Genomic DNA, 27,670 nt, shown 5'->3' on the forward strand with positions numbered 1-27,670 from the left:
ACGTACCTTGGCAAGAGGGAAAACACTTTTATAACATTCTCAACTGGACTCGTATTCCAAACTAATGTGTGGAATGGAAAAGATGGGTAGTTAGTGTCCAGCAGGACAGAGGAAGGAGTGGTGGTGACTCTGTAGTCTCATGAACACGTGCAAAGGTCGTTCTTTCTGGAATATACACCTCATTAACATTTCTGGCCCATTTCCAAATGTGTAAGATTTGCAAACACTTTTTGATGGCTGGGTGGTGTTACTCAATGACATAACAGTTTGGATTTCAGAGCCTGACTTAGTATGACTTTACCATACTAAAGGAGTAAGGCACCAACATGAAAGGATTTACTCAATCCAGATAGAAAACCATAACCCACAAATGTGAATCAGGTCATATTGGTTAAAAAAAACTATGAAATATGCACATAAACAACTATTATAGAAACCTTAAGTGCTGCATAGAAGCATGCCAATTGGCATGGATCAAGCCTAAGCTTTTTATTAAAGGAAAATAAAAGTTCTCAACACTCAGAATAGTATAACTGCAATGTTAAATTGTATGCATCCATCTGGATTTTCAACCACACATACACACACTTATATACACATTCATCATAAGACATGCCTAGGACAATGCTTAGCCCTCAGTGCTAGGGTTCTGGGCCAAGTCTATACAGCCAGCTACTTTTTCAATTAAGTTTTTCAGAATAAGCACGCATTATTATTTTTTACCAAAACAATAAATTCAGTGCCCTTACTATCCTGGACCCATTGAGAGAAAACTAAAAACGAGGAAGGATATGACAAAAGAAATGATGACTGCAGTTGGTGTAAGCTTGAGGGTCAGAGTGGGTGGGTGTGTCTATGACACCGTAATTCAGGAGATGGTGGGACTGTAGAGCAATATGTACAAGAGGAGCTACACATGCCATGTGTATGTTTTCGTGCCCATGACAAGGGATGGATGGGATTGTGAAAGTGCAGAGTCAGATGAAGGGAAGTAAGCTTTCCAGAAAGAGCTATAGTGCTGACAGCCTCTATCATTCATTCTTTATGGGGCCACTCTGTAGAGCTCCAAGTTAACATATTCATTGAAGAATTCTGGAGATGATGCTCTGAATACAATACATTTCTTTCAAAGGCATTTTGGCCATACCTACCTAAATGATTACTGGGTATGCCCTTTACCATACATCTTTAATTTCAATGTGTGCCTTTCAGAATAACTTAGCACATATAAAATGGCTCATGTGTAAAAATAACTCCTGAAGCAGTGTTTGTGACTGCAAAAACCTGAGAAAACTCAAGTATGAAACAATAGATGACTGATTGTAAAAATTACAATAGTCTACTGCACGGCAATAAAAAGGAGGAGGAAGTTGTGTAAAGAATGTGAAAATATACTCAGTAGGGGGAAAACAAGGCAGAAGCTACTTTATGTTTGAACTTTTATATATTAATATATTTTATGTTGCATTGTTTATATTTGATCAAACAAACATATGATGATTAATTTCCAGCAGGCCACCTATCCAGTTGCTACGTTGAACTTTCTGTGTTATATATTCTAGGATTTGCCTAAAATTGTGTCTGTATAAGAACGTAAGGGAGCCCTCAGTTGATCCTACACATTCTAATAAAGCTCACAGCTTCCCCGCTGTCCTGCAACCTAATATTCAGTAGCAGCAATAGGCAACCATCATTCCCTACAGAACGGAATAAGTCAACCATTCAGCAAATGGAGATCCAGCTCTGGACTGTGCAGGTAACATGAAGTTAAGACAAAAAAAACATTAATAGTCAAGACCCAGTCTGAAAGCAGGCTGCCTTGCTTTCCAGTGGGCCCACTTCAGAAAATTCCCCTGAGGACATGTTAGCTAATTGGCATAAACAGACTGCCAAAGGAAGACTGGAGTTACGAGCCAATCTCAAATTAAGTTCAGGGTGATAAGGTACAGCAAGAAACCATGACAATTTAAAGGGAAGTTTTAAAATATGCATTTGCTATTACTTAGAGAAGCTCAATACTCTAGAAATCCAATTGCATCTTCCAGAAGGACCACACACAATGGAGAGGTTTAAGGGTTAATTACCAAAGGACATGATTCTGCATGAGAAACTGTTCCAATTCTGGAAAAAAAAAATGAAATTGGTTGTATCCTACTGAAAGGCTATATTCATTCTAGAATCTTACTTACACTGAAATTCAAAGTAAGAATATTGTTTCCCTCTAAAGAACAATGAAGCCTTCACCTAAGGCAGTCTTACTCCATAGTGCCAGTATGCCCACCGAGAGAACTGTAACACACCAAGACACACGTGCAAACCCATACCAATCCAACACACAGAACAGAGAGAGCATACCCCAGATTATGTTACACTTGACGGAAGCTTAGCATGTAACCCAGAATCAACAGAGTGTATGTTAAGATGAAACCTACAGCTAAGGAATCTGCTCTTTCTGTAATAAGTCAGTCACCTGAGCTTAGTGGATACCTCCTAACACCTAGTTTTAAATTGAAAAAGAAAACAAAATACCTCAGTCTGTTGTTTTCCACTTATTTAGTATCAATGTAGTGCTTACAAAATACTTGGTGCGTTTCCAATAATCTCTAGTTAAGCTTGTAGTTCTTATACTATAAGCCAGAGGGTGACTACAGTTTTTATCCTCAAGTTGTATTCTCAAATTCTCTAACTTCTGCATGATTCGGACTTGAATTCCCACATGAAAACTGCACAACACAATGACCCAAGCTTGTGAAAGCCTCCAATCTTGCATTTGAAAGCTCTTCACATCAGGATTTGCTACAGGGAAATGAACTGAAAGATCTGGGGAATCTGCGGCTTCCTGGAAAGATGACTAATCTTACTTACCAAGAGCCTACTTGAAGGAGGAAACATCAGACCTGAAGACGTTACAGTTAGTTATAGTTAGTGCATGGCAAATGCTATTTTTGTTTGCCAGCCTTTGTAAAGCACTAGAGTGTGGAATAAGCTGGAACATGCAAATAAAGGGAGTTTGAACGAATCAACTCACTACTTGACCTTAAATCTATCATTTCTTGACCTCCACATGTGTGCAGTAGCGCTCACACGCATGCATACATACACATACACACAAAATGAATGTTTTAAAAAAGTATCCCCAAAATACCATTTCACACCTATGTATTTGTGTTGAACTTTGTAACACAAAAACTAACTGTGAAATAGCTGGCCTTTCTCGTGCCTCACAGGTACACTGAGTCATAAAATGATAACACTTATGAAAATAACCCCACCTCTTACACTCTGCTGGAAATTTTGCTCACGATCTCATTTCTTGTTTTTCTACCAAGTAGGAACAGTACTGCTCATAGTACTGTTCACAGTGACTAGGTCCTGGACCCACACAGTGAAAACGATGTGGGATTTCCCTACACCCTGAGTGAAGAGCCCTAGAGTCATTTGCTTTCCGTGAGCTTGGCTCTTGTCCCAACAATGTGGGTGAATCTGGTTTAGGTACTGTAAATGTGTGTGGTCAGAACATTTCCAAGCCAATCAGACTTTAAATGTTCTCACAACTGTCTCATCAACCCCAGTAAAATCCTACCCTACTACAGACTACACGTTATTTTAAATCACCCATTGCAATCACACCCTTTCTAACACGCTCCCCAGAATCAATGAGCCTCATTCATAACTGCTGCAGTTAAACATGGTTACTGCAAAGTTAAGAACACAGTCGCAGTGACATCTTAACCTCACTTTTACACAAGCACTTTCTTCTGGAATGTTCTCTCACAATAATCCAGAAATAAAGGAACCTTTTGCTAATGTTCCCAAAGTTAAAAGATTTGGGAGCAATAAAGGTTACTCCTCTCTCCAGAAGGCCCTTCTTCGGTCTTTCAAAGACTGGAAATTTTTCCCAAACACTGAAATCCTTCTCAATACATCAACACACATCACCTCTGCATATTTAGATCCATACTGTGAGCACCTCATTTCTATTGTCACTTTTCATGTCCACTTGGTGTAGGAGACTCCTTCTATCCCACCTGAAGATCCACAGGATCACACATCATTTCACAAACACTGAGTTTGGGGCACACTTACTCTGTGCTAGAATCTCATTGAGCAATCAGGACTCTCTTGAAGTAGAGCTACTACCACACCATCTTCAGGTGAGGAAGCCAAGCATCGAAGGTGCTCAGTGACTCGGCCATGGTTGAACCTTGACAGAACAGAGGAACCAAACCTGGGCTCTGGGAAGCTTGGCTCTCCATGCTGCACTTGCGAAGTGAGTATATAATGAACAACCTAGATCTCATACATGTAAGTTACGGAGTACAATAATGCCCTAACTTACCCCACACATCACCAAGAACTGTGTTTACTGTCTGTTTGCTTTGTTAAAAATAGTATTGTCACAAAAGATATCCCTAAATATTATCATTTAGTTTTGACAACTTTTAAGCTTTATAAAAATGGTATCATTCTGATCATACTCACCTGTTATTTACTCATTTTTACTCAATGTTACATTTCTTAAACTCATATATACTGTTTACTTTCACAGCAATATGCTATCCTGAGGCTGTGTGGGATATATGTGTTGCTGTTTCTCCTGTTTATCTGGGGTGTTTTCTTTTTCTGGTAATTTTAAGCGTTGCTGGTTTGAACTTGCTTGGAATTGTCTCCTAGCACAGTGTGCAGACACAAAGTTCCTGGGCTACAGAATACGGAAGGTGACACATTTCACACTCGGTGGAAGCGCAATGGGCCAACATGCTGAGCGAGCATGCTCTTTTGGAGCCCCTCGGTTTCTGTTCTCTTAAGGAAAAGGTTGTCAGTTCTCATTGTTTTCCTGATTTGCACCTCACTGATGGCTGACTGACAGGGTTGCACAGCCTTTGAAGGGATGCTAAAACAGTCCTACCTCTTCATCTGGAATGTGCATCATATGTTACCTAGATTTTCCCACTGATTTTAATACATGTGTCATATCATCTAGATACCAATTGCTGTCAGTTATTTACCTTAAAATATTAACAGTTTACGTTTTGCCTATTACATTACTGATACTGATGTCCTTTGATAAAATACTTGTCTTCAACTTTAACACAGTTAACTTTGATAGTCCATTTTTTGTATGAACAGACTCAATTTAACATAAGAGAAGCTTCTTCTAGGATCCAAAGTAATATATTTGTTCTTTCTAAATGCTCTCTGCATGTGTGTATGCATGCATATGTGTTTGTGTTAATTTCTGTGAGCATCATGTGGAGGCCAGAGGAAAATCATGGGTGCCTTTCCTCAGGAGCTGCCCACTTGTTTAAGCCAGAATCTCTCCTTGAGGCCTGAGTTTACTGTCTTGCTAACAAGCACTGGGAATCCACCTATCCCTGTCTCTATATCCCCAGGGCTGGAATTACAAGTGTATGGCACCTGCCAGTTGGGAATTCAGGATCAAATTCAGGTTTTGTGTTTACAGGGTAAGCATTTTGCCAACTAAAGTCACTCTCCACACCACATTCTAAAATAATAACATTTCACTTTTCACCTAAATCATTTTAATCATTAGAGAAAGAAGTTAGAGGCATGTAATGATTTAGAATAAGATGGTTTTTTTTTTTTACTGTGACTGTGCATCTTGTCTCAGAACTATTACTTAACAGAATTCTCCTTCGTTTTCATGCAGACCTACAACACACCTGTCATATCAGGGCCTATTTCTATACATCACTGACTTATCCCCAATATCACAATAACTGACTGAGGCACACTGTGTATTCTTGAGTCTCTGTATGTCAAATGAATTTAAAAACAACCTGTTTTTAAAAACAGAACGTCTCATGGAAACCTGGCCTTGGAACAACTCTGACCCTGTCGATTACTTGGGAATGAATGACTGACTCCTTGCTCTGTTGAGTTATCTTAATCACGAGCCTGGTTTCTCGGTCCATTTGTTAGGTTTTCTTCAATGTCTTCTACTCAGTTTATTCTTCTGCCTATCCAAAAGTCTTTCATATAATTTGTTAAATTTAGTCAATAAAGTTCCACCAATAATAATATCCTATTCTTCTGCCTTTTACTTGTAAAACTATTGAGTTTGCTTTTCTTTTTGACTCAGGTTTAGCAAGTTATGTTAGTCTTACAATTTATCTATCTCACCTAGCTATCTGTCACAGAGTACTCCACAGTATATTACAGGTTTTCAAAATCTCTGCAGAAACTATAATTTATTAGCAACATCTTTGTTGCTGCTGTTTCCAATGCCACTAATTTGGGTTCACACTTTTACCAAGCCCTCCTCTGTATCTTCTGCAGTTAACACTGCTCATTTTCTGTGTCAAATTAGATGCCTCGCGGTTCATTTTCATTTTACTACCTCCTACGGTGCTTTAATACAGGTCTATTAAATATAATTTTTCTCAGTTTAATGTAAAAATGTGTTTCATTCTCACTTTTGAAATTCCTCCCAATTCTCTGAAGATGTTACTTCTTCATTTCCAGGGTTCTTTCTCTTGGCTGCTACCAAGCTATCGGCTGTTAGCTACTTATTACATACAGGTGGTGCTCTGTGCTTCTCCTGATGACTTTTTCTTCTTCCTTTTTTAAATGCATTACTAGTTAGCCCAGATGGGCTCCAAACTCAATGGTCCTCCTAACTCAGCCTCCCAGTCTAGCTGGTTTTTACAGCTTTAAAACATTAGAATTCTATAGTTTTGCTTTAAGTTTCAAAGGACAGGTTTCTTTTTATTTGTCTTTTGTTTTGGTTTGCTTTGCTTTTGAGACAAGGTCTCTGGTAGCCCAGGTTGACCTTGAAGACCAGTCCTGAACTCATGTTTCTCCTGCCTCAACCTCCTAAATACTGGGCTTATAGGCATGTACCACCATACTTTCTACGTGGCTCTTTCTTGTTCGGATCACACTATTTCTCTTGCTTCTACAGAATGGCAGCTCTGATAAACTCTGGTGTCTCTCCTGAATTTTCCATGTTTCTCTAAGAATGCACTGAGATTGGACAATCATTTCTCATTCTGTCTTCTCTCTTTAATTTTTAACTTCCTATCCCTGTGTACTGCTGCTCTCTTGATAATTTCTCCATTTCACCAATTCTCTCTTCAACTATGTTTAATATATCCAATTACAAAATCTTCTTTCATTTTTCTAAGACATTCCTTGGGTATATTGTGTGTGTGTGTTCCTAATTCTAACAGGTATTCCATTTCTGTAAATGAATATTTATTTCTCAACTCTGCTTGGTCACTTGAGTATTTTATAGTGGATTTGCTTTTATGGTTCCATTTTTTAAGTTTCTTTCAACATTTCACATGTGACTCTACATAGAATATAGAATATAAAAAAAGAAATGCTTACAGAACTAAACATATCTTCATTGAGCACAGAACCAAGTGTTCCTTCAAAGATTTAAGTTACCTTCTGTGAAAAGGTAAGAGATACCATCCACCTATAGACACATTAGACACTTGTCTTTTATATATCAAACTTTAAATTAATTTTTTCAAGCAGTCACAGGTCCCTTTGCATGGCACCCAGAGCACAGAGGTGCGCTTTGTTTTCCCAACACATCTCCTTCCTTCCCATCTGCCTCCACTTTCAGTGCGATCAGGAGTGCAACACGAGACATCACCCCTGTCTACAGCAGAACCTGTCCCACACACTATCGCAGCTTCTACAGTGGCAAAGCTGGGTCCGCATCTGTGACCACATACTGGATCCTAAAGAAGTAGATATACCACTGTCGCTATCAGTAAAATAACCCAATCATTTCATTGTTCATATGTAGACACTGTGTGAAAAATACTCTAAGGCAAAATTAATTTCATAAAATGAATAATTTTCTCATAAATTCAAAGAAAAGTTCAAAATACCTATTTGATTTGAACCTTTCTCTCTCTCTCTCTCTCTCTCTCTGTGTGTGTGTGTGTGTGTGTGTGTGTGTGTGTGTGTGTGTGTTGCTAGAGATTGAACTCAAAGCCTTGAACATGTTAGGCAAATACTCTAGCACTGAGCCACATTTCCCACCTCTCCAATATCTCTCTGAATTCCACTTTGTAATCCACCTGAAGTTTCTAAGGCTCTTGGAAGTGGGTGGGATACTGCAATGTGTACAACACTCCTCCACTCCACTGGGGACGGGTGGGCTCTGCCTACTCTTCCGCTAAATACAAACAAGAAAAAGAACATTGCTGGATCTTTACTGGAGTAGGGTCTGACAGACATCTGCCCAACCTCCCAGGAAGACAAATTAAGTCTCATCACATTGGCATTCCTTCTTCTGGTCAACATCTATTAAGCTCTGATTTCATCCCACAGCATGCTGAGTACTGAGGACAGGAAGCCAAGCAGGGTGGTCCCTGGTCTTAATGAACTCACAGTCCATTAATTGCCTTTGTCATCTAATTGTAGCTTAACTGATGTTTTTTCAAAAGCACTGAAGTCAAAAGCAGGAATCCAAGTCTTAGCCACTGATTAAAAACCCACTCAAGCTTCACACTACTTGGTATTTCCTCTTATGATCATTAGTCTTGGTCATCAATCTGACTTGATTTAGACTCACTCTAGAGCCCACAAGGGGCAGGGTTGTTTGTGAGGGGGTTTACTGAGAGAATTAAGTGTAAGGAAGGGTAAGATTCACAGGAATGTATGATAGCACTCCATGTGTTGGAACGCGCTCGCTCTCTCTCTCTCTCTCTCTCTCTCTCTCTCTCTCTCTCTCTCTCACACACACACACACACACACACACACACACACACACACCCTATATTCAAATTTTTGGATGTTCAAGTAAGGTCTTTTTGATGGTTCACAGAATTTGTTCATAGGTGGTCTGGATTATTGCCTCAATCGTGTCTATTTATTGGCAAGCAGGAAATGATCACGTGCATTTATACAGCATCCTGGGATACATGGATGAAGTGATCCATATCAACCGGCCCCAGCACTGCAACTCTGCCAGGTGACCTGACAGACGAGGGTTCAACACCCTACTTCATCTGTTCCTAGCCTCCTAGACTGCTCTGAGCATGGCAGGGCAGCTCCGGCATTGAGGACAAAATCCAAGGTCTCTTCCAGGTCTTCGGGTCCTCTTGGGCTTCATTTCCAGGTGTTTAGTCACTGACTAGTCCGCACACATTAAAAACTCTCCCATACAATGAGGCCAAAGCACTTCCAAACCCTCTTTTGGTGGCCCAGTGGAAACTTCCCATGCCACTGCCTCCTGCTCTGCACTTGCTAGGACAAAGCCTCTCAACGCCTTCTTGGCATTCAGGAGACGGCGACAGTGAAGGCCTGTGCTACTAACACCAGTGACAGCAGAGGCAACTGTAAGCACGACTATGAGAAAGCTGCTCATGCCGAAAGAAGCCAGGGCTGCCCGAGATGCCACAGCTCCGACAGCATGCTACCAGCAAGACCGATGTTTAACCCCACAATGAAAATCGGTTGCTCCAGCAACATGCAGAGAGCTCAGGGAAGCCTGAGTGGCAGAGGGACCAGAGAGACACAAGGAGCAGGACGTGAGGTGGGCGCTTTAACGACAGCGGGATAAGCATTCAGGAGGGTCGTAAGAGCAGAGCACACAGCAAGATCTCATGATCTGGTGTGAGTTCAGCAATGCGGCCCCTGCCAACCCAGGAAGACGAACAAGGTGGGACGATCCCTCTAACAGGCATCATCACCACCCTGGCTGCGTACTTAAGGGTATGGGAGTTGTATTAGTCACACTCTGTTACTGTGACATAAAACGAAGATGTTCAACTTAGAAGATGAGAAGGATTATTTTGCCTCATGGTTTCAAAAGTTTTTGTCCACGATCTCTTGGTCACATGGCCTTCAGGCCTGTGCCGTGACAGTGAGTGTTGACAGGGAACACATCCTGGAGGAAAGCTGCTCACCTCATGATGGCCAGGAAGCCAGAAAGAGGAGCAAAGACAGAGACAGGAAGCCATCACTAATATCTTACTACCCACTGCAACAGAATATGCCTACCAGACCCCCTTTGAAGAAACCCACTTGGCCTCCATCTCTGAAAGGCACACCTACAAGTACCTCTGAAGCAATGCCACAAAGACTTGCTTCTCAAAGACATACCCACCAGGCCTCCTCTGGAAGCCTACTAAGCCTCTTAAAGGTCCCACACCCACCAGCCGCCCCGCCCCTCAGGTCTCTGAAAGAATCCCACCATGCCCCACCCTTTAAAGCCCCACACCCTCCAAAGAGTGCCACTCTGGGGAGAAGCCTTTGAAGCACTGGCCTGGGGACATCGCATTCCAGGTCCCAAACTTATAAGGACACTTCCGGGCAGAGGGTGTAATACAGAGGATACGGGACTCCGGGTCAAGGGGCATGGAGGACTGGGGCTGGAAGGTTTGAGAAAGGCCATACAGTTGAGGATTCTGGCTGTTCACCCCAGGAACCAGTGAGAAGCAACAGTCTGCACGTCACACAAGGGACCCGGGTTAGGGCAGCTGACACTGAGGGCCGCTGCGGGAGTGGGCAGCAGAGCAAGGCCTAGCTGGAGCCTGTCTGCCTGGAGGGCTTGAGCTGCAAGCACACTTAGGTGGCCTGGCTTCCTCAGCCACAGCTCCCAGGCTCTTTCCTCTCATCACTGCCTGAAGCTTTTGCAAGGCCTGCCCTTTCCCCTAACCCACATGCCCTGTCTAGCCCTGCCGGTTCGGTTCACTCACGCCTGCCTGCTAACTCACTGGTTAGGAAGCCAAGCAGCTCTCCAGCAGGGCTGAACTGAACGCACTCGGCATTGCTCAGCTGAGATGCTGCTTAGCAGGCCGCACAGGGCCCCTGCTCCTTTGTGTCTGAGTCTGGGAAAGTAAATAGAAGTTCTGAGACACTTTTAAATCAGCATTTGAGTGTGTCAGCAGTAATTAAAAAGTATGCTTCAAAAAAAAAAGTCTGTTATCAAAGCAACCTTAACTAGAGCCCTTCCATTTTAATTTGTTTTAAAATGACTGAATTTCAAAGATCTTTTCTAAAAATACAAAATAAGTCTGCCTTTCAAAAAGTTAGTTCTGAATCTCTAATAAGCCTATCCCATTTGATCAGCCCTTTTTTCTTTTCCTAATCTTGCCCTGTACCCCTGTTCACCTCAGCACCATCTCTGTGACTGGAGGAAAGGACTGGGAAGGGGCATCAAGGCACAGCCTGAGCTTCTTTCCACAGCACGGACTCCTTCCTGTCCACACAATGCCCCAAAGTTCCTTACTATCCGTGACTTCCTCTTTCCCATTTCCAAAGGGTCAAGCTCTTTTTAAAGACTTCCAAGATTGAGGTGAAAAGGAGTTTAAAATGATTCCCCTCAGTGAAGGAGAGGATAAGTAGGAAGAAATATAAGATTATGGCGCACGCAAGTTAACCTCAACCTAGTCTTGCAGTACCCTACTAAGTGAACACTTAGTTTAGGTAACAGAGGAACACATCTGTCCTGCCTGTGAGAAGAGGACAGAGAGAATATGCTAGGCAGGGACTACATGTCAACCCCCAACATGGGCTGCCTTGCTGAGATGATAAAGCTGAACCATCCAATTTTAGGATAAGGACTCCCAGAAAAGTCAGTAGTAATGGAAAATTGTACCCTTGAATCAGCTGCGACCGAATCTTAGCCGTGAACCTCACCACAGGAAACCCAGAGCAGCTGAAAGGCTAAAGCAAGGTTTACCTGCCTCGGGCTCTCACGTTTGCTCCAGAGACCACTGCACTTCCATCTTACTTCCTGAGCTTTAGTTCAAATACCCCGAGACAGCGCCGAGCACTGAGCACAGGAACTCACAAGGCACCGCTCTTCTGCCCATGGGACTCACAGGATGACACCACAGCAAAACTGGAGGGTGTGAACGCCACGTGACATCAAGGACAAGCAACAGAATTGGGCTCAACGAGCCACAGCAGTGCGGGGAAACAGTGCAGAGGAACTGGGCTGCAGGAGGTGTGGGAAAGCTTCACCCTGGACCTGCGGGTGCAGTGAGCTGGTCATTGTCTTGTCCCTGTAACAAAACACCTGATATCGAAAATACCTGCGATTGGAAAAGCAGCTCCGGGGGAGAGGAGCCGACTTCCGGATCACAGCTAACGGGAGAGCACAGTCCTTCGTGGAGGGGGAGGCATGGCTGTGCAGATCCATGGTGACAGGGGCACGAGGCCAATGCTTGTCACAGTTCTTCAGACTGGGAAGCAACAGGCTAAGCCTAGAACAACTGGGGTGGGCTATAACCCTCAAAACCCAATTCCCTTTTCCTCCATTAGGCCCTGTCTCCAGACCTTCCTAAGATAACCCCAGGCTGCCACGCAAAATGTCCACACACAAGATGAGCGTGTGAAGAAACCGCACACTTGAGTGTGTAACACTTGGCTTAGGGGCAGCTTTCTGAACCGAGGGACCAGTAAAGTGCCTTCACGGAAAACACTCGTGAAATCCCCACATTACATACACTGTAACTCTCTCAGGGCTGCCAATGGCTGAGGTGTGGACGGTGGAAACAGAGCCCGGAGAAGGAAGAGCAAGCGAAGCCCTGCATGGCCCTGCCCTCCCGGTGCTGTGGATCTCACCCGACGGGCAGCAGGAGCTTGGCCTCTTACCATGTCACCGACAAGGAGCCTGTGAAGAACTTCTTATTTTTACAGTTCTAGTCAAATTTCTTTCTGTTCTTAACAGTTTCCCGACATCCAAGAGAAACGGTATGAGAGGATCTCGAGGAGCTGGGAGACTCTGGACCGTGAATCAGGCCCAGAGGCTCAGGAGATGTGGATAGAAGGTAGGAGATGAGCCGGCACGGGGGCACTTCATCCAGCACACACAGGCAGCTTATTCCAGAAAAGGCAGCCATGTGCAAAGGCTCTTGGGAAAGGTGAGCAAATCTCCCAAAGGCAAACAGGAAGTGCCGAATGCATAAGAACATGCCGCCCTCTGAGCACGTGTCTACAGTGCAACAGGGCCGATCTTGCCTTAGGGTTACTAAGGATTTCCATGATGGAAAGCTGTCAGTTCTCCACAGTTCAAAAGCAGTGTCTCTTACTTTAGAATCCTTATCATTGTTTCCACATCTCCAAAATGGGCCTCCAAACCCTCCATACCTAACAAAGCCCAGTGTCTTTAAAAGGTACCTCAATCTAAGAGGCAAAGACTTTCCTTCAAGTGAGGACCATAAAATCAAAGTACATCCTTCATCCTTTCGACTCCCAGTTCGAACCATGGAGTAGAAAAAAAAAAATTAACAACAACAAAAGTTTGGGTTTTTGTTTTGTTTTTTTCTCACTTCATTCACTGCATTGAACGTCATTCTCTATGACGCTCTCCCCCTGCCTTTTCCTCCACCCTCACGTCCGTCAAATTCACACCCAGCACAAACACAGAGCAAAAGGGCACACTCTATACAGCAGGGATTTTTACACAATAGTAAGCGATTCCTGTCCAGTCTGAAATGAACTATTCTGACAGCACCCCCTAGTGACTGTTCAGAAAGAACAGCTCTGTTCAGCCCAAATGAAGTCTATTCTAAACAGACTCCCGACTTGAGAGTGAATGAAAGCATCTGTGGGCCTATTATACTCTTGGAAGACCTGTCCTGGGCACCGTCCCAGTCAGACAGTAGCTCTAACCTTTCTAATACTGATCTACATCTCTAAAACGGTAGAAACGACATGTTTCACCATCACCGGCCTCCCTACGAGCACGTGTGTTCCCAGTGGATGACCCACATACACAGCTGCTTCTAAGAGGAGAGTAGGAAACACGTACTGTAAGAGGACTGCACCCTTGGCCTATCTGATACATCCGGGTATCCTGGTTACCTTTTATTTTCAACTTTACAGAACCTAGAGTCACCTGAAAAGAGGAAACCTCAACTGACAACTGCCTTGATAAGATTCACCTGTGGATGTATCTGAGCGACACTGTCTTCACTGATAATGGACTGGGAAGGCCCAGCCCACTGTGGGCAGCACCATCCCTACGTAGGTGGACCTGGACTGCGTGAGAAAGCCAAGCCGGCTGAGTGGGAACCAGAGAAGGCAACAAGCAGCGTTCCTTTATGGTTAATGCTCCATTGCCTGCCCTGACTTCCCTCAGTGATGGACTGTTACCTAGAAGTGTAAGCTGCTACTTAGAAAAGTAGGCTGAAATAAATGCTTTCCCCCTAGGTTGCTTTTGGTCATGATGTTTATCACAGCAACAGGAAGCATGTGTGACAACTGACTGGTATAGAGTCTGGTTTACTTCTCCTCCAGAGCTAGTTAGCATTCATTTTGAGTCCCTCCTACCTCTGTTCACCCAGCACCAGGGAAAGTCCTAGGAACAAATGAACTCTCTGGAAATAGCCTGATACAACTAAACTGTATTAATTTAATCACTGAATGCTAGAAGCCCTCCAATCTGTCTTTCAAAAATGAAGGCTTTTGGTTTTGACATGAATTGTGTAAAACATGTGTTAAATTACTTTGGTTTGTTAGTACAAAATGTAACACAAATTCAAGATTTTTAATTTAAAATAAAAGTGAAAAGTACTTAGCCCATCATCCCTTCAATTGTCTGCCCAATAAAATAGCAACCAACTGTCTAACTTGTTTGTTCCTTCTACAAGTCTGATTGATGCCTTCAAAAGGCCAAAGCTTCCCTGTGGTTCTCTAAACCTCATTGCTGCCCTCTACTGGGAAAACATGGAACAAAACTAAAGTCACCTTACTGCTCCAAGTTTCAACATCTTAGTTAACTGAGATCTCAGCAGGGGGGACAGCAACTTTGCAGAAGCTTAAAAACAAGTTTCCTGTTTTTTCATCTAGAGAAGTCTAAATGGTATCAAGCTGTGAGTTTGGCTTTGGAGTCAACTTGTCATGACTGTGGCTGTAGCCAAGGCTCAGTGTTCCAGGGTCTCAATTTTTTTAGTCTGAAAACTGGGGCAAGTATTTTTCCATTTTAAACTCTTGTAATCTTTAACAATAGCTTAGCATTCTTACCTACATTAGGTTTTACTTTTGCACACATATTTAAAAGGAGTTATGGTCTTTTTGAACCATTCTTAATAATTAAGTTAACATGCCTCATACTCCCTACTATCCAACAGACATACTCAGACCTTCACTGATTGTTGTAACAATGCGCTGACTGAGATAAATAGGAACCACCTACCTACCCCAGCCATGCAAGTGCACAGTCAATACTGTGTTTCCCTCTCCTCTCCCCTAGGGCTTGTCTGCCAGCTCCATGACCTTTTCCACATGACCTGACGCTTTTACTCTCTGCTACCCTTTGAGCTTCACAGTCCTGTGATGTGCGAGCCATATTCCCTGATGATAAGTGAGTTTCACTGTCTGGACTGCCCTCTGTCTTTCTGCACTTCAAAGGCCACTATTGGGAGCAGTGGCAGAAAGAGACTGTGCAGCATCCCTCACCAAGGACAGTGGGCATCAAACAGAAACAATGGCATCATAAGAAGAAAATGGTGATGATGAAAGCAACATGAGCACTTATAAAATACTAAAACATACTATATGATAACAACCATTTATTGCAAAGTTTGTCCCAACTGCTCTGCTACCCTGCCCAATCTGTACACACAAACACAGGAAGAGATTGCCTCTGCCATTTATGAATGAGAAACTAAGCTCATTATTTAATAACTCCCTTAACAAAAAGTGATTTAATAACTGTTGGTGCTACCAAATTCTCACTAGCCATGTCTCCCCTTCAGATTTCTCAAGCTGTTCTACCAGCTGTGGTTCACCCAAACCCACCGGAAAGCTGTCAAACTCTCTACCTTCCTACCACGACACAGTGGCCCCCAGTGGCCACAAATGGCATGGGCATCCTTCCACCCTGCATGTGCTGAAACTGGACAACTCAGTCTGAGCATGAGTAAGAGCCCCACCCCCTTACTTAATCCATTTAGTTGTTTTCCAGTCCCTCTCCTCTTCCTCAGAAGGTAGCCGAAGCAGCATGGGATCAGAAAGGGGAATGGAGCTCCTGCCTAACTCCTGTTAGACTTTGGGAGGTCCCTTTCACACACCTTCCCTTCCTCCCTTCATGCGCAACTGCTTGGAACAAAGAAGGAAACAGACAAAAAAAAAAAAAGTGATGTGAAGGCTCCAGAGGAGTATCGCTGTGGCTGTGCACACTCCAGCTTCTTACTCCCAGGCTCTTGGCTAGCACATGGCATGTCTCCTGATAGCTGAGGTCAGCTCTGGTTTTTATGGGGTAGAAAAAGAAATATGAAGATTGATCGACAGGGAACAGCAGTCAAGTCATAGTTCCAAAGAGTAACGGCTGTGATTCCTTCGCTCTTGTGTGTGCTTCCAGGAGCTCTTTCTCCATCCCACCCAGGGGACCAGTGCTGGACAAGCCTCCCCCCTCCCCCAGCTGTGTGCCTACATGCCTGTAGATCCTCCAGTCTTCCACAGCCACAAGTGACCTCTCTATTCATGTAACAGCCACGTGGACTCAGGATCTGCTTCTGCTGAACATGGGGCCAGATGTCCTGTGCTGGCCATCGTTCAGCCCCAGGCAGCACAGGGTCAGTGATGTGTATAAAGCCACCAGGCTGCTCACTCTGGTCATACCTGTGCCCAGCAAAGATGGAGGGAGAACAGCCCAACTTCACCTCTTGCCTAAGTCTGATGCAAATGCATCCCGTGCACTCCAAATCACCTCCGACATACTATGAATGTGCAGCCACAATGGCTCAGACCATAAATATCACCTTGGAGAAAAGATGCCATGACCCAGGAGAAGAGTATGTTACTCCTATCAAGGAACAGTACTTGCATTTTCAATGACGAAGCCGACAGATGCCACCATTAAACCTCAGCAGGATGGGACTGAGACAACACTGTATGATGATGCACCCAGGTGATACACATAATATGGTACACCCAGAATAAAGCATCACTTCTGAGACACCTGTCAAAACATGCAGGTGAGTCGAATCATGAAGAAGTACCAGCTAAGCCTTTATGGAGAGACGAAAGTGTAAGGGCAATAGAAGAAAAACGCTGCTCTAGATGAACGGAAACAGGGCAGCTAAAGAACTATGGATTTGGTCCTGTAGGGAAACAGTAAAACTGATAAACTTTGATTAAGACCAGAAGTGCATAATGGTATGTACAGATTAATGCTATGTTCTTGCTTTTGATCACTACACTGTTGAGTCCTAGGAGACTGTCCTCATTTAGGAGAAACACAAACAAGTGTAGCTGTGGGCAAAGGGCACTTTGTGTGTGATGTATTCTGAACTGTCCAGAGAAAAAAACAGAACGGAAAATATATGTAGAAAGTCACATGCTCTTCTTCTAAGTTTCCTGCAAGTTTGAAATTATTTCAAAACAGAAGGTGAAAATATGTTAGGCAATACAGTATTAAATAAATGTGAACTGTAGCATTTCTACCTACTGATGTCCAAACACACACTAGAACCAAATAGGGCCTATGGTTTTAGGTCTTACAGAAACAATCTCATAGACTAATAAAAGAAATTCATAATGCTTGTACCCAATGCTATGACTTCCCTTTCTCCTTAATTTTTTTTATTTTGTTTTGTTTTTGAGACAAGGTCGCCTGGCCAGCCTCGAACTCAGTGTTGGCCTCAAATTCAGAGATCTGTCTCCCTCTGTTTCTGCCTCCTCAGTGCTGGGATTAACAGGCACACCACCACGTCTAGCTTCCTTTCTCCTTCTGATATAGGCCTGCTAACTATATCCATTTTTAACTTTTCAACTGTGACATTAACACAATGCAATCAAAGGCCCTCCAGTGTCTTACTTCCCGTGAGAACTCAAGTGACCACAGTAAAAACTGCGAACTGTATATCCAGTCCCAGCCCTTCTTAGATCTCCACTCACCAGGTGACTTTCATCCATCTCTGTGGCTAAGACCCCTGACCCCTGTCTTGTCTTATAAGGGTTTCAGAAAGCACGTGTACATGAGTCGCAAATGCGGTCCATCAGGGTTCCTATCATGGGCATAAAGCTTAAGCAATAGCCAGTTTTTAGGACTGAGTGCCCCTAAAAAACGATGTGTAGAGCCTTAAGCATCTGTGTTCAGTTTTAACAGACTCACTGATGCCCTTCTCCACCTACTGAGTCGAACAGAGTAAGTGATGGACCACCATGAATCCAACAGCAGCTGGAAACAGGACCTACGACAGCAATGTGAAAGGCAGTGAGAGCATGAGAGCTTTCCTGCTCATGAACGAGGTCAAATGTGAAGTGGAAAAAAACTTAAATAGCCATGCTTAACTCTGCTCTCGGAGGTCATTGTCAACTTAGTTAGTATACAGGGTCCAGGAGTGTCAAGTACCTTGCTAGCTTTCATTATATACCAGGGATCATACGCAATGTTCTTTGACAGACAGAAAAATCAGGGCCAAGGAAAATCAAGATGATCCCTAAACATGCATCAGAAGAAGGCAGAATGGTAAAATGCTTTACACAGTAAAATGTGTGAATGTCTGTGTGTGTGCATGTCTGTGAGTGTGCATGTCTGTGTGTGTGCATGTCTGTGCATGTGCATGTCTGTGCGTGTGCATGTCTGTGTGTGTGCATGTCTGTGAGTGTGCATGTCTGTGTGTGTGCATGTCTGTGCGCATGCATGTCTGTGCGTGTGCATGTGCACAACAAACAACTGAGGTCAAGTGAGCGGAAAACAGGTGGAAGGCCTTCTGTGACACTCAAGGACACGTGGTCAGTAGAACAGCAAATGTTTCCGGCCACGTGCTATGAAGAGCAAATGCGCTGTTGTGGTGGGGTCTAACCCGTGACCTGTCAGCAACTCTCTAGATGAGAAGTGTGGTACAGACAACCCGACAAAGCACACTTGAAGATGAGCCTGTGACAGGAGAGTTGTCATCTTTAGGAAGCGGAGCAGCCAGGACAACATTTCTAGGCCTTTCCCAGATGATCCTTCAAAACTTAACAGTCTCCTTTTACTCTGCAGAACACTGAGGCAGAAAGCTATTTTTTTGTTTGTTTGTTTGAAAGACAAATGACAAATTAAGGCCTACAATCAAGAAGCCAGCATCTACGTGCAGTAGTATACACCAGTCATCCTAATGCTTGGGAAGCAGAGGCACGAAGGTCATGAGTTAAAGGCTAGCCTGGGCTATATTGTTGTGGAATATTACTTTAAGATGTGTTACATTTGGTTTATGCTGTGGAACATTTGTTTTAATAATGCAAAGATGTGTTGCAATTCTTCAATGCTGCTTTTGTTTAACTCTATGAAGCTGTGTTACTGTGCCTGTCTAAAATACCTGATGGTCTAATAAAGAGCTGAACAGCTGACAGAGAGAAAGGATAGGTGGGGCTGGAAGGCAGAGAGAATAAATGGGAAGAGAGATCAAGGAACAAGAAGAGGAAGGTGCAAGACAAGAAGGAGTCAGCCACCCAGCCACCCAGCCATACACGGAATAATACAGAAAGAAAAGATACACAGAAATAGAGAAATGTAAAAGCCCGGAGGCAAAATGTAGATGGGATGATTTAAGTTAAGAAAAGCTGGCTAGCAACAACCTAAGCTAAGGTCAGGCATTTATAAGTAAGAACAAGCCTCCGTGTGTGATTTATTTGGGAGCTGGGTGGCGGGCCTCCAAAAGAACTAAAGAGCAAAGAGTAAAAGAGTAAAACACCCAACAACGCTACTTATTAAAACTCAGTCATAAAGGAAAAAAAATCCAATAATAATGATGATGATGATGACACAGAAAGATCCAAGACATGTGAGAAAACATGACCGGAAACTCACATCTCCCAGGGTTCTAGCTGCTTCCTGTCCACAATAAAAAAAAAATGGGGTTTGGTATATACAGCATACTGACACGTGATGAAGTGTTTTTAAGGGAAGAAAATAAAGTCATGGAGCCCGAACACAGTCTTCATTTTCTCACACTAATGGACGTCCACAGAAAAAGCCTGTTGCATTAAGGAGCCAAGCAGGGTTCATTTGCTGGAGGTTGGATTCTAAGGTTAGAAATTCAGTATTAAGAACCGTGGCCTTTACTAAGCAGAAACTGTTCTTTTCTTTCTTTCTTTCTTTTTTTCATTTATCTGTCATCGTGTTTGTTTTTGTTTAATTCTGGAAGGCATTCTTGAGCATAACTTTCTGACGAAAGTTAATCTTGAAGCAGTGTCTAAGGAAACCTAGAATAAGTGATTGAAAGAAAGATAGAAATCTAATTTATAAATGTTTAGTTAAAAACACAGGACTTACATTCTAAACATCTGTCCTTACACCCACAGATAAGTGTAGTCCTTATCCCTCATCAAGGAAGCTTCTCTTTGCAACAAACAGAGACCATTACAGAAAATCACAACCCATCAAAATGCAGAGCTGTGGAGCCCAGATCCAGTGGATACATTTATAAAACAACTCCCAAACTAAGGCTTAGGAAATGTGGAGGAAAGGGGGGGGAAGAAGAATTTTAAGAGCCAGAGAATCAAGGAGTTTGCTGTGAGACTGTGTCTCTTATGAATGTCCGAAGCCTCAAGTCTCACCAATATGACGGTCTAAACATGACCTGAACAAGGACAACAATAAACTTGGCAAAGTGGACTGGAGAAAGACCACAGGGCCTCAATCCTACAAAAAGAACTACAGGTGACCAAGGAATTCTGGGAGTGGGAGAAACAGTCCTCCCCAAAGGTCAGCCTTGAAAACATAGACATACAAGTAACATTATGTAGATTGAGCAGATTACACTTAGGAATATATATGTATATACATGTACATATACATTTGTAACAACAATTAATGAAAAAAGGACATAAAGTTGAAAGAGAGAAAGGAGGGGTATGTGGGAGGATTTAGAGAGATGAAAGGGAAGAATTACATTATAATCTCAAAAAATAAAAAATAATTTTTGAAGGGAGTAAAAACAGAGAAGGCTGGACTAGAGAGATGGTTCAATACTTAAGAGCACTGGCTGCTCTTCCAGAGAACCCAGGTTCAATGCCCAATACCCATATGATGGCTCTCAACCATCTGTAACTTCAGTTCCAGGGGATTCACCACCCTACTCTGGCCTCCAAGGACATCAGGCACCCACAAAGTGCACAGATATGCATGCAGGCAAAACACCAATACACATAAAATAATCATTTTATAAAAACTTGAAAACAGAGGAGGAGCCATGCACACTGACTACTGCATGCCTATCATCCAAGAACTTGTGGTTGAGGCAGGAGAACCATGAGTTTGAGGCCAGCCTGGGCTACTCGGTGAAACCAGAAATGAAGGGTGAAAAAATGAGTGGAAAAGGAAGGAGGGTGGTAGGGTTCAAATGCTGCAGGACAGCAAAGAGAGGCTCTTGAGATGAAGTAGACATTGTCGGAAGGAGGTAACACACATAACCCCAGGGTCCAGAGACGGGGAACAGGTGAAATGTTCAGCAAAGAAAGAAAAACAAAGCGCAGAGCAGACAGCCCCTTGCAGATATTTCCTCTAGAAGCCAGTGGAGCTCTGAAAGCTTTTTTGGCCCTGTGAATGGCATTTTGGACATGTGATCAGAAGACCCTGGGCTAGACTCCAACACCCAAGGACTATATGCAGGCCCCTCCCTCTGTCTACCATTAGAAGGCCTCAAGCTTGCCAGGCACTTCCGGATCCCAGCAAACTCTCTTTCATCATATGGAAGCTTTGGCTCCCCTGGGCTGCCCCTTCAGACCTGCAGCTAGGAAGCCACCTGAGATACGGGCTTCTATAAAGTGACTACAATAACGACCCCATCGACATAGAAGCAGTTACACTCCAGAACTCTGTCAGGAGAGGTTAGATACTTATAGAGGAGGGGGAACTCACCCATGTCCAAATGAAAAATTGCTTAAAACTGCTCTAAAGCTCCAGCTAAATGAATTTTTAAAGAACGGTTTTCGCAAAGTCGAAGCCTGGGTGTGATGAGATACAGTATCCAAAGTACACCTGGCAGCTTCATTTACGTCCCACACCAGCTCCCACCAGCTCTCTCAACACAGTAAACAGGGAGGCAAGCAAGAAAACGGCCCTTTTTAACTCTGCAGGGCATATATTTATAATTACTATGATACTAACTTTAAAACCATTTGGCCAAACCAATGGCTGCAGCTCATTAGCAATCATATATATCATCATGAAACCCATAATAATGATAAATAATCCCCAGTAAATGAATACATATATAATTACATGACATTTTGAGAATCTAAAACCTAGAACTGAAAAAAAAAAAACTGTAGGTAATCAAAACTTAATGAACATAAGGTAGACTGGAAAAGGATGATACGTCTTTTATAAGAAATGAATTATATCCTGTAGATATTCAGCCAACCTTTTCAATCAAATGTGGGGGTTAGAAACAGTTTGTCAATAAAGACGGGTGGTGTGGAGCTGTGTCTGCACTGCCAGCACCGACATACAAACTCCAGGCACAGTGGGGCACACCCGTAACCCTGGGATTGGCTAGCACCGGGGTAAGGGCATGGCAAGTGCCTCCCTGGAGCCCACTGGCCGACCAGTCGAGAAGAGCCAGCTTCGGGTGCCGTGAAAGATCTGTCTCAAGAAAACCAGTGGAGAGAAACTGAGGAGAGAGCCTTGCCATCGTTCTCCAGCTCCACAAGCACGTACACACTCGCGAATACTATTCCATACACACGCCACATGTTTTTATTTCATCATTTCAAACTAGGCTTTAAAACTGACTATCCCTCTTTTGGAAAGACCCAAAGGAAATTAATACAGCTATTTCATGTCTCCAGTATTTAAACCTTGCCAGCATTCATAGTGTCTAACCTCTTGGGGGGTCAAAATAAATAAATAAATAAATAAATAAAAGCTGCTGCATGCAAAACCGAAACCATGAGCGTTCGTTCCACGCTGTTTCCTCACCCAAACACTTGCAACAGCAACCTGAGGTAAACCAGAAAGAAGACGCATTGCCCGAGCGGTGATGATCGGATCATCTTTAAAGTGCAAGCCAGAGTGTGTGAGAACCTTCTTCTAGTTTCTTTATGGTTTTCATTTCTAACTGGGGTGATGATCCTTCACGGTGATGGGAGTGAATGGAGCTTACCTTCTTGGCTCTCTGGGCTATGTCTGGCGTTCTCGTCAGCAACTTCTCAATCAGGTACTCTCTATTCTGCAAAACAAATAACCCCAAACAGTTTAACACCTAGTCAGATGCCAGAAAACTCACAGAAATTTCAAAACAGCAGATTGAGTTGGGGGGTTTTAAGCATGTTACCTTGGCTTTCTGGAAGAATTTGCATTTTAAAAGTTCTGCTGCTGTGGGCCTGAAAGATCAATAATAAATTAGAGTTGAAACAATCACCACATAATAAATATAATGCCTTGATGCTACAGCTTAACCTTAAGAGCATTTCTGGAAGACTGACCTTAGGGTGAGCAAAACCAACAACGAAGTTAATCACAAGCTGGCACCAAATAAAGCAGTGTCTGTTTTCTAGATCTTTCTAAATCCCTCTACTGCAAAGCACATCAGCTCTTGTGAGTTAATATTTGGGCACATCAATTTTCCAGCCTCCACTCTTATACTTCAGTGTGTCAACCTGGAAGTTTCTGAAGGTTAGCAGACCAACCTCTGGGAGCTGAATTCCTATGTTTGTAAGAAGCCATACAACTACAATAGAACCCTGTCAAAGGAACTCCAGAGTCCGCCATGTTCTGTGAATCTCAAGGAGTAGCAATTACTGAAAAGGGCTCACAGAGAGATCTTATGTGCCAGCTCAGTCTCCATAGTATTGAAATGACTGCTTCAGTGAATACAGACCACTGTTTTTCAAAAAAAAAAAAAAAAAAAATCAAATGGCATGGTGATTAATAAAATGCAAATTCATGTAAAAGCATTTCTGGATACGTCTACTTCCCTGTGGTATCATATAACTTGTAACTTATGCTGTATATCCCATAAACTCCAAGTTAGGTCCAGAAGGCTCAAAATGGTTTCATCATACATCTGAATGCTAGCAAAACTGCTCATAAAGTTACACATGCAGAAACATTTCAGACTGCAGATTTTGGACAGGGGACACGTAAGTGGTAGAGTCTGTAAATACTCCGAAGTTCAGAAGACTCTGAAATTCAAAACGCATTTTAGATCTGGCCTCCTCAAGCTGTGCTTTCACAGACACTGCCATGAACTCCTCAGTGCAGCCCCACAGAAGCGGCAACCATTAAAATGGCTAGTCCACTATTAGAGATGCTAAGTTTAACTGATTGGTCCCCAGGCTCCAAAGCTCAGCATCGGAAGGTCTGCTTTCCCCACTACCAATAATAGCCAGTGTCCTGTTGAGGGATGTCTTGGCACTGTATGGGTATCCTGTTGCTGCAAACCCTCCCCTGTGGTTTACCATCTTGGACTTAAATGTTTCATGGGAGGTAGCTGAACATTGATTTCCTACTTTTAGCATTCTTTCTATGTTCAACTGACAATCGTCCATAAAGAATAGCTTCCTTTGTCAATAATTCCTTAATTAGGAATCCATTACACATCAGCTTTCTCTATCTGTATCTATAAAAGAGGGGGAAAAGAGGGGGAAGCTGCCCTAATGCCCATCTGTGTAAGCTGGAGATGAAGGTCAATGGAAGAGCACTTGCCAAACATCCGAAAGGCTAAGTCTTACATTAAGAAAAGGAAAGAAGGGAGGTGGGAGGGGAAGGAAGGAGGGAGGGAGAGGGAGGAGGAGCAGAGGGAGGGTAGGTTGTCAGATAATCTGCTGGCTGATGAGTCCCTCATCTTCCAAGAGGAAACAGCAGGAGAGAAAGGAAAGTGCTCTAGATCAAAACAGACTTAAAACTAAAAAGTCCAGTGCAGTTCGCTGCCCTTGAGTGAACACTGGGTTTGAAAGAAAGTAGTAAAAATCACAAAAGACATTTAGAAATAGATCTGCAAATTCACGACATAGAAGACACCTGTAAAAACAACGCTCATGTTCTGAGTGTGGGAAAACATCATCACTATGTGGAAGCAGGCATGACCTTCAGAAGGAACATGCAGTGTTTCTTTCGAATAATTCAGTAAATAAAATGTGCACATACAGAGGATGGGAGATGCTAATAACGATGGGATGGGTGAGACTGAAGTAAACCTGGGGCTATTGCTCACATTTTCTTATGTTTTTACATTTTTATAACAGCACATTGGAAGGGAGAAGAAAGCATCATGGGACATTACGATCCTCAAAAGCTAGTTAAAGTACAAAGAGAATTATAATGAGGTGAGGGTATGAGTTTAGACATTATCCTTGTGTCTAAAATGATAGGAAGCTATGGGACTGAGAGGCTTCACCAAGGTGCCCACTGAGGCCAAGCTCCAGAAGAATTGGAGAATTTCAGCAAACATATGCGTGTGCCACCTGCCTAAGTCTACAGACCCATAAACTGTATTTCTGTGCAAGGAAGATTTTTATTCTCATTGTTACCACTTCCTTCAAATTGGTGGTGGCACACGCCTTTAATCCCAGCACTTGGGAGGCAGAGCCAGGTGGATCTCCGTGAGTTCGAGGACAGCCTGGGCTACAGAGTGAATTCCAGGAAAGGCTCCAAAGCTACACAGAGAAATCCTGTCTCAACAAACAAACAAAAAAAGAATATTAGGTACCCTCAAAGAAGCCCAAGTCACACATCCACTACAACAGTTGATAATTGATAACTGCTTTGAGTAAATAAGAGTCTAAATGACAAGAGGGCCATATACCTTGGTAAATTCATTAAATGCACGAGTTCACATCTTGTTCAAAAACCAAAGAACTTGGAGTTGAAAAAGGATCTAGCCATTTTACATGATGCATCGGTTCCTGTTTTGCTGAATGTTCGTCTTGCTCATCAGCCTGTGTTACCTATCCTCAGAGGAGCAGGCTCCTGAAAGCAACTAAATCAAGCTCTGTGATCCGAAATCATCCGAGGCTGTCTCCATCAATCTTACACGCTTTTGCCTTCAACTATGATGGTGCTTGCTCTCATGTGTCTCTTCTTCGCTCATGACAGAGCATACCCTGCTATTCTTGAAAATGATTCTTCAAAATGTTTCATGACCAACTAGCCCACCTTGCACCTAAGTTAAGAAACGACTTCGATGTCAACATCTTTTGGAACTTTCTCCCAGCATCTATGAGAAGAATTCATCGCTCCCAACTTGGTGCTTGGGAATTGCGCTTTCCCACTCTCCTGTATTTATCTCGATCTGTGATCCCTCTCTGGTAGCTCCACTTTATCGTGTCAGGAGCCCTTCTGAGGCAAAGAGCCGGTAGATTTATTTCATTTTTATATTCGCTCGCCCAGCACAGACCGGCAAACTCCCATAGCTCAATTTCACACCCCAGCAGGAAGTGAAAGTGATGCTGGTAGACACTGGCGCTGGGACTGTCACTCCCGTGGCTAAGTTTAGCCAGCACTGAAGCATCTGCTGGACACAGGGAGGAGGAGAGGGAAACGCAATAAAAACGGGGCTCACGCTAGCAAGACCAAGAGTGGAGACAGCACAGGTGCCGAGGTGGGGAGCCAGAACGATTTTCCTTTTTCTCACTCTCCCTCTGCATGCCGAAGGTCAGATGTTAAGCGAAGGTAGAGAGAAGGCTGTGGAATGCTGGGCTGACCTTGAGAAACAGGAGGGACTGGAAAAATCCTTCCCCTTCCAGAGAAAGGTCATTTCTATGACAACCAAAAGATGTAAAGGGGAAAAGCATATTGCAGAGGAAAAACCTTTTCTCCCCACTCCACTCCATCCTTATCCTTCACAAACCATAAGGTGAGGAAGGGGGGGAAACGGCTTTAAAAGTCCACATTCTTCTTCAGGTTTGTTTTGTTTTGTTTGGGGGTGTTGTTTTTAATAGGCACTCTAATTCAATATAGTGAACAATTCAACAGCGGGTCACTGGGTCCTTTTGCACTGAAGTCAGCTCAAGTGTTCACAGCTTTGGGGTAAAACCCCACATGTGCCAAGTTACCTCCATGGGAAAGAAGGGGAAAGAGGTCCTAGAGAAATGAGGAAGATGAAGAAAGGATGAGACCAGCAGAGGTGCCTGGCACCCATCTGAACTTAGCTTTGGCATGCCTGGTTATTTATTCACTGTCATTTTATGCAACAGAAACCACCGCTATGTACTTAACTGTGGGGCCATCAACCCTGCCTCTCTTTCAGCTGAGTTCTCCTGGAGCAGGGGATCTTCCCGGCCACCTCTCACATGGCTGCTGACCACCGCCCAGCAATGAAACAGGTAATATAAACAGAAACACTGTTTCACAAGAAATGCTCAAGTGCCAGTACCTGAACTAGTCCAGGCTGTGAATGATGACAGAATCTGAAGTCCTTAAAAAACGATACAGTATTCTGCAAGTACCTTTGTTCTCAGAAGAAACCCGCTCAATGGATTCATCTGATGTATATGGATGGACCGAAGTCCACTGAGACTTAAAATGAATCTCAAAGGCTTCGGGATGAGTATTACCCAGTTTAAACAGCTCTAACAGCATGCTTTAATAAATTCTAAGAGCTTACTGACCTCAGGCAGAACTGCTTTGCACAGCTCTCCCTCCCTTGGTAAAGTAATATTCCAGTCTAACTCATCGCTGACACACTCATCTATGCAACATCTACCCGCTTAGTGCTCAAAGTGAATGCTCGCTCTTCTTATAGGTTGCCATCATTGGGAAATCGGTAATCGGTAAGATCAAGGCTCATTTTATTA

General features: G+C 43.3%; 1 protein-coding gene across 3 annotated transcripts in view; it reads right to left on the reverse strand.

Moving 5' to 3' along the window:
• The window catches only part of Stk39 (serine/threonine kinase 39), a 273,209-nt gene that overhangs the window by 132,399 nt on the left and 113,140 nt on the right, over positions 1–27,670 (reverse strand). For all 3 annotated transcript variants that reach the window (XM_037204849.1, XM_028882013.2, XM_037204850.1), the window contains 2 exons: positions 23,209–23,257; positions 23,038–23,103 (listed from right to left, as the gene is read on the reverse strand). In XM_037204849.1, the coding sequence (XP_037060744.1) occupies positions 23,038–23,103; positions 23,209–23,257 (115 nt within the window). The remainder of the gene's footprint in view (positions 1–23,037; positions 23,104–23,208; positions 23,258–27,670) is intronic.

This window comes from Peromyscus leucopus, chromosome 4 (assembly GCF_004664715.2).
Source record: "Peromyscus leucopus breed LL Stock chromosome 4, UCI_PerLeu_2.1, whole genome shotgun sequence".
Lineage (NCBI taxonomy): Eukaryota > Metazoa > Chordata > Mammalia > Rodentia > Cricetidae > Peromyscus > Peromyscus leucopus.